Source organism: Strongylocentrotus purpuratus, unplaced genomic scaffold, assembly GCF_000002235.5.
Source record: "Strongylocentrotus purpuratus isolate Spur 01 unplaced genomic scaffold, Spur_5.0 spur5_scaffold_4, whole genome shotgun sequence".
Lineage (NCBI taxonomy): Eukaryota > Metazoa > Echinodermata > Echinoidea > Camarodonta > Strongylocentrotidae > Strongylocentrotus > Strongylocentrotus purpuratus.
In genome coordinates, this window is record NW_022145610.1 from 5,321,270 (window position 1) to 5,329,908 (window position 8,639).

General features: G+C 37.2%; 1 protein-coding gene across 1 annotated transcript; it reads left to right on the top strand.

Moving 5' to 3' along the window:
• The first annotated feature begins 3,553 nt into the window (after positions 1-3,553).
• LOC592000 (caveolin-1) lies at positions 3,554-8,386 on the top strand. Its single transcript, XM_030997048.1, has 4 exons — positions 3,554-3,823; positions 5,860-5,996; positions 7,001-7,093; positions 7,997-8,386. Exons 2-4 carry the CDS (start codon positions 5,883-5,885, stop codon positions 8,267-8,269), a joined length of 480 nt encoding a protein of 159 aa, XP_030852908.1. The 5' UTR covers positions 3,554-3,823; positions 5,860-5,882; the 3' UTR covers positions 8,270-8,386.
• The last annotated feature ends 253 nt before the right edge of the window (positions 8,387-8,639 follow it).

Sequence of the window (8,639 nt, forward strand, 5' to 3'; positions counted from 1 at the left end):
AAAAAAAAAAAAGGAAAAAAAAAGAAAAAAAGAAAGAAAAAAAGAAAGAAAAAAGAACGCACGCTGGAGAGAAACCCTTTCAAGTGCAAATATTGTGAGAAGATATTCAACTCATCTGGTAACTTAACCAAACACATGATAACTCTGGATATAACTGTGTATTAAACTGTTACTTGATTTAAAAAGACGTTATCATGCACTGCTTTTTATGGTCTCCATTGTGTTAATAGATGCCAGGAAAACATCCCTTACGGGGTTCAAATAAACACCCCAAAAAAAATCGGCTCGCCGCTTCGCGGCTCGTGGACGATGCTCCGCATCGTCATTATTTTGGTCAAACCCCCCCCTTAGCAAAAAGCTAGATCCGCCCCTGCCGATGATACAAGAATGGGCGCGGTTTTAGAAATGAAGCCTAAACTAGAGAGGACACGATACGTAACCTCGTCTGTATGACGTTTAACTAAAAAATCATAGATACATGAGGGAACAAATCCTGAAGGAAACAAAGTTAAAGTGATGGAATCGAAATTTGCATCAAAATCAACCAATCTTGCAACATGATGCAAAATGTATAGGAAATCAGGAAATCGTTTCAAGTGATAGAAATAAAACACAAAGCCTCTTCAGTCTGGAGTACTCAGGGAGGCTGTTCACACCGCAATGAGATAGCGCGGTCTATCGTAGCACCCCCTTTTTTCTAGCGCGCGCTAGCCCGCGCTATCTCTCGTGGACCACCCCCAAGAGGTGCTCCAGTGTTGGCTCGCCGTGACTCGCTGTTGGGCGGACCGAAACGACGTTGTACCTTCCAAACCGCGGAGATAGCGCGGTCTAGCGCGCGCTATCTCTGCCGGTGTGAACAGCCTCAGGGAAATCATGAATAGCTCAAAAATATTGGCTTGTTACAATATGGAAGATTTTGTAAAATAAAAGATTACGATCAAAACAGACTGGCTTCCATTAAAAAATAAATGGGAAGACAACTTGCTAACAGTTATGTATATAACTGAGACCATGAACACATTGATTCAAAACATCGTGGAAATACAATCGTGAACAAAACAGAACCCGCACTATTCACAATATTTAAAGTCCGAACAAAATAATCCAGGGCCAAGTAATAGGCAAATTATTGTGACGACAAAAATAAAAGCAATTAATTCTGAAACACTTTGAAACATTTTGTTTGATGTCGTTGTGTTTTTGATTGATTTTTGTTGTTATTGTTGCTGACAATTTTCAGTGCATAAATACTTTTAATGTCATGTATTTGATATAATGCTATCCGATCGTTGGAGGCTAACTATTATTGCTCAAAATGATCAGTCAACGAGGAGAGCAAGCTAGTATACATCGGGGGTACAGAAAATAATACACAAGGATGAGCTGCATGTGGGGTTCAGAAGAGGATGAGGAAGAAGAATTGCGCATTAGAATTAAGATATGCATGAAAGGGCATAATATCATATTACATTTTGAGTCAGAACTCTAGAATTATGGGCGTCACCAAGACTCGCACTCGGCTGGGGCTCTTCTCCGACTAGAAGACTCATACACCTTGCCATTCTTATATTACAGTTCATATGACCATAAGGGACCTTAATCTGAAATATTTATAGTACTTTATTGTAACGTCTGACCTTGTTTCATTTTCATTATGGTCAGGGCATTGTTTCACGAAACCGAAATAAGTACAAGTTCATCGATATCCCCCCAGGTCGAAATTCCAGTTGATACCAGTTGAAACCAGTAAGGATTTCCAACTGGTATCTACTGGTTTGAACTGGTCTCAACTGGTCTCAACTGGTCTTAACTGGTACCAGTTGATACCAGTTGATACAATTTGGAAACCAGTAGAAATACCAGTTGACATCTGAGACCAGTTGATATTACCAGTTGATTTACCAGTTGAAACCAGTAGATGATTGCCAGTTGATTTACCAGTTGAAAACCAGTATGATTACCAGTTGATTTACCAGTTGAAAACCAGTAGATGATTACCAGTTGATTTACCAGTTGAAAACCAGTAGATGATTACCAGTTGATTCCAGTTGAAAACCAGTAGATGATTACCAGTTGAAAACCAGTAGATGAGTACCAGTTGAAAACCAGTAGATGATTACCTGTTGAAAACCAGTAGATGAGTACCAGTTGATTTACCAGTTGAAAACCAGTAAGATTACCAGTTGATTTACCAGTTGAAAACCAGTAGATAATTACCAGTTGATTTACCAGTTGAAAACCAGTACGAATACCAGTTGATTTACCAGTTGAAAAACCAGTTCAATGTATCTTATGAATATTCATGATTTGCATGTTTTCACAGAAAATATAATTATCATGATCTTTCAAGCAAATGTGACAATGCACATACATTTTGTGATTTACATTTCCTTAGATAATTATTGACAAATATATTACACATGTCTGATCATGTTTTTCATCTGATTTAAGACGTAAAATGAGATATATTGATATATATGTAATTACTAACCAGAAATAAAGTGTATAAATTTGTATATATGTATGCACGAACATTATATGGCAAATCACACAATACTCATCTTTTATCTACTTCAAATGATCATTGTGATGGGGTAATTGCAAGAGTTAGTATAATGTGGTCAAGTTGGTGTCCAGATGCTAATAATGATTATTGATTAACAGTTGATTGATTACTGAATAATCATCTGAAAAATCAACTGGTAGTTCAACTTGAAATTTAACTGGTAAATCAACTGGTAAATCAACTGGTAATTCAACTGGTAAATCAACTGGTAATTCAACTGGAAATTCCACTGGTAAATCAACTGGTAATTGAACTGGTAAATCAACTGGTCTCAGTTAGCGTTGTTTCAATTTCCATATTAAAAACCAGTTGAATCTACTGGTTTCAACTGGTACCAGTTGACTTACTGGTTTTAACTGGTACTAGTTGCCTACTGCATGGTTTCAACTGGAATTCCGACCTGGGCCATTGAAACGTGTGTTAATTACAACACACGAGTTTCGATGGGATGTCGGTGAATGTGTAATTACGTCAGTTTCGTGAAACGCTACTCTATAAGAGTGGTGAAGTGTGACGTCATCTAAAATCTATTTTTAGAATTTCTCAATTTTTTCTTCATATACCGAAAGAACACCAAAAATAATGTCCAAATGTAGAAAACCAATTGAATATGTTAAATATTGGCTGAGTTATGACCATCCGAATGAATATATGTCCTATGGGAACTCAGTGTTATATGCTCTGGCTACTAACCATTAGGAGCCAGAGCATATAACACTGAGTTCCTATGGGGAGTATCTTTATTCAGATGGTCATATCTCAGCCAATATTTAACATATTCAATTGGTTTTCGACATTTGGACATTATTTTTGATGTTCGTTCGGAAAATGAAGACAAAAATTGAGAAATTCTAAAAATAGATTTTTATGACGTCACAGCTTCGGTACTTTGTCGTGAGGGCAAACAAGATATTGCGGGAAAGTATGAGGGAAGGCCAATTTGAAATGTTCACAATAGCTCCGACTCCGAGTATGTATAAATCGACCGTATACACACCAAATCGAAGTTCACGTTCGTCATAATAGTCCTCACAATACGACGAAAAAAATTGTCCGGTTCATTAATGGAATCGCTCCATGGCAACCAGTATACATTCACAGGCTTTCGTTTTGGCACAGTTCAAGCCATATAAATCGTATCAAGACAGTCAGCGGTATTAAACCATCTTTGATCACAAGTCGAATTTTCTGGAAAAAGGGAAATTATTTTGCAGTAATCTGACTATCAACTATACAAAAAGAAGGGCTTAATACCAGGTAAGTCAAGGTTCTCTTCGGTTTTTATGTAATGGAAGTTAGGAGAGAAAGAGAGAGAGAGTGTGTGTGTATTTGCGTGTATGTGTGTACGTGTGGATTTGACTAAATTATCAGCGTTGGTTTCTATTTCAAACGTATACGTGTACTAGGGTACACGTATACGTCGTAAGTACTTATCTTTCTATCCCCCCCTTTTTTTTTTATACTCCAAGTTAAATATTCATACTTTGCTTTCCTGTTCGTCTATTCCTCGTCTCCTATATCAGTGTCTAGTTTTCATTTTATTTTAGTTTATTCAAATTTCCACATCATTAATTTTTGTGACATAATTATCATACATATTATGAAGGAGGCGCGATGGCACAGTGGTAGAGAATCTTTTTCGTAACCGGGTGGTCCAGGGTTCGATACCAAGTCGGTGCACTGATGCCGTTTGGTCATGCATTTATCCTCATTACCAAGTCCCTCGGAGAGGATCTAAAGTCGCCGGTCCCCTTGTTACTAACAAGCATACACATGGTTTGTAAACACAAATCACCAAACCTTCAAGAAACATAATAGAAGAAACATAACTATGTATTATGGCAGCATTATAACAACTGAAGAAACATGGTTGTACATATAGGCCTGTGTTACATACATCTTCAAAAATTCGACGACTTCAAGTAATATTATTTTAAAGTACAAACATGACAAAAGACAATCTTTGAGGTAAAATATGAGGGAATATTAGATAGAAAAATAAATGCACCCACATTTTGAACTAGAGAAAATCTGAATGTAGAAAAGTCGGTATTATACATTTTCCTGAGTCGAGCAATCTTCTGTCTCTCTCCCCCTCTCTCTCTCCCTCTTTCTCTCTCTCCCTCTCTATCTCCCTCTCCCTCTCTCCCTCTCTCTCTCTATCTCCCTCTTCCTCTCTCTCTCTCTCTCTCTCCCTCTCTATCTCCCTCTCCCTCTCTCTCTCTCTCTTTCTCTCTCTCTCTATCTCCCTCTCTCTCTCTTTCTCTCTCTCTTCCCCTCTCTCTCTCTCATTTCTCTCTCTCTCTCTCTCTCTCTCTCCCTCTTCCTCTCTCTCTCTCTCTCTCTCTCTTTCTCTTTCTCTCTCTGTCTCTTATCACCGCGATCAGTGAGAGATCTAAAAACGGTCTAAAGGACTTATCTGAATTTTTATCAGCGCACCCTTATGGCATTATAGGGGTCCCTTTTTTGCTTAACATTATGTTCACCTAGATTGACTCTTTCGTCTGTACTAGAGTACAGACGAAAGAGTCGATCAAAATTATAAAATCTGGGCAATGGAATAAATTGGGAAGACTCGCAAATTAATGTATGAGCATCCAACTACACTGTTGGACGTAATGGTGGAATAATTATTTTTACCCCAATTTATTTAATGATTTTGACAATGATTTATTCCTAATAGATCTAGATAATAGTAAACATTCTCAGATTTTATTGAATGACAATTGGGGAGTGTTTGTTTTGCGTGACTGCTAAAGCATGTGTGTGCTACTATGCCAATCAACTAGGGGACCTACGTCCTTAAGTCATAACTGACAGTAATGGGGAGTAATACCTCATAAAAGGGCACTAATATAGCCTAGCACATTGACACGGTTTTGATCATGGGGGCTCAAAGTAACGAGGCCATTGCTCGGCCAATGAATCATGACTGTATACGCAGCGGGCGCTAGGGTACATCGACGCCCCCACAAAAACAAAAAACAAAGAAAATGCAAAGCAAATTTTTCAATAATTCATTGCATGTTCCCCCAGTCCCCAACAGGAAAAAATTCCTCTGTAGGGCCATGCATTGTGGTTCAAGGCATGCCCACATAGAAGATTTTGTTAATGTTGGGGATCGGGGCAAAACATAGATTGTAATATTCATCAACAATGCTTCAACATGAGCATTAAAATACGTGGATATTTTTATAATAATTATGCGAATATTACGATGTACATGTATCATAACGAATATTCATTAGAATAACCTGATTCCTTTTTTCTTCTTCTTAATGCCCAATCTGAAGGAGCAAAGCAATCGAAGAAGATTATGGAGCTGATACATCCAGAAAACGGTCCATCGGGAACAGTGCAAGTACCACTTATACAAGGTGTCGACCAATCTGATACCGAAGATGTCTACAGGCTCTCTCCACATGTTACGGTATACTATAGACAAGAATGTTATCGTCCACTTGCCGCTCCTTTAACATATTTAATGAACCTAGAAAAGTTCTTTCTTTGGATTTTTTTTTTTTTTTTTTTGGGGGGGGGGGGGATTTATAATCGTGTGTGTGTGTATTGGGTTTTTACAGACGTGTATCAATCATAATTATTTACATCTGGGGACCGACCTTTAAACGTCACCATCCGAAAGACGTGACTCAGTTTCGAACCTGCGTCCTCACCTAAATCAGTTTGTAACTTCCACTGTTAGCTGGATTACAGGCGCACGCCACAACGCCTAGTTAAAGGGAGCAGCCTTGAGTAATTTGAATTATTTGCATATCAAAATCAAATCTTCTGCAAATCTATATGTAACATGGGATGCGACGAGCGTCTTGGGCTTTTTAATATGACGACATGTTGAATGTAGCTATTTGGATTTAAATACAGATTAGGGAAAATTCTTTTGGGCAACAAATTCACAAAAAGACTTCAACAGAAATTTTTTTCCTAGACTTTCGAGACCGGCAACGAGGCTGACAATCTTGGGCTCGCGGACCTTCTTAAAAAGTTATTTGTCTGAGGCTCCCATGTTGTTGTTGCCCATCTCCTTCCTTTTGTATGAGACGGCAGAAGTGACGAGAGATTCCAAGTAATTTATTGTGCAAGCCGCATCCTCTTTGAGTTGTTGATGATGGGAAAAGGTCGAATAATATGTCAACCCATTGCCAAGAATAAAGTATTTATTTTACTGTGTTACTAGATTAGAAACCTCTTGAATATGAAATGTTGCTACAGTGAAAATATATTATGAATGATCATATACCTTAAAAAAATGCTTGTTATATAGTTCTAAAAATATAATGGAGAAGAAATCTACACTTTTAGTTATCCTCTAGCTATTTTTGATTTTACGGCTTATATTTCATCCAATATAAATGGTAAAATAACACAAAGATGAATTCCAGAATGTTTTCGATATTTTTTTTCTTCCTTTTTCAGACCGGCTTTGCAGATACGTTTAAGGAATCCAATGACATCATGGGATTCTCATTCATGGAAAAGGTCAATGGAGCAATCTATAAATACACTCACGTGAGTATTTTCTTAATGATAAAGTAATCGTAGGCGTATAATGTACGGGCCCATTTATCTGTGCCCGTTTAAAAGGATTGAATCCTTATTTCTGTAGAAATTAATTATCGTATTTCTATGATAAAATGAATAAAACAAAACTAACCCAATTATAAAGTAAATGTTATTGAGTTCGTGGTATCTTAATTATTGTTTCTTAGTATCAACGGAATTATATATTTTTTAATTGGGTGGAGTGTTTGACACTAGACGATCCATAAATCAAAGGAGTTTTAAAATATTTTTTTTAAAACAAGGTTATTCTCTACTTGCTGACTCAAAATGTAATTTGATATATTGTGCCCTCTTATGTATATTTCGTTTTAATGCGCATTTCTCCTTCCTCATCTTCTTCTCAACCCCACATGTCATGCAGATCATTATTTTGTATTACTTTCTGTTCCCCCGATCTCTCACTTCTTTTTTGGCATCGTCTACTTTTTCTTTTGTGACCGGTTCTCGTCTCTGTTGGCACCCCTTTTTTTATTTCCAGTTCCTTTTTGTAGTTACAAATTTATTCATTTTAAGTAGTCATTATTCCTTACTATCATTTGAGGGGACCACAATATTTATTGTACAAGCATTGCTTTTTATTGGACCCCTCTGTTTCCTATAGGCCTATGTATTCCTTTGGTGTTGTAAATGATTATAATTGATTTGTAATTTTTTGTTGGTAACAGAAATAAATTGAAAGCAGTAAAAATCTACAAACTTTGGTAGGATTTAAATCTGTCCTGGATTAAAAACAGTGTTGGTATGCTCATACTGGCCATTGTCTCTTATGTTCAACTATCGATCCAGTAATCATAATTATAAGCGATAAAAACTCAATCCCGAACTTCCCTCACTCTTGATCTTACCCAGTTCGCTTTTTACGCCGTCCTGAACCTGCTCCTTGCCCCGTTCATTGCGTTCTCGTTTGGCTTGTCGTTCGCGGTGATGCACTTCGCCGTCGTCTGGTTCGTCCAACCAATCATGAAGTTATACTACGTATGGTTGCGGGTGTTCAATCTGGCGTACGAGCCTGCCCTTCGACTCGTGTGTGACCCCATCCACCGATCCATCGCCTTGATATTGTCTGGAATCAAGGGACAATTCAAGATGAACAGTTCGGACGTGAAAACAAGCCAAGTTTGATACCCCACACTATTTTAAGGCAATAGTTCACAAAATGTAACGATTTAAAAGCAAATTCAGGATAGGTTCTATATGTTTTTGTTTATTGTGCAGTCATTTTTTGTAATGTTAACTATATATATATATATATATATATATATATATATATATATATATGTGTTAACTACTGCATCATGTATCTAATCGTGCTCAGGCTACTGATCTAGTAATCTCTGTTTAGACCTGTTGCGAACTATTCAAATAATGCGAATGCTATTTCCTTCCAGTACATTATCTCATCCAATTTTATTATTGCAATATTACGGAATTCGTGGTATACCATATACATGGTTTAATAGCTACCTAACTGATTGAAAACAATACACTGTAT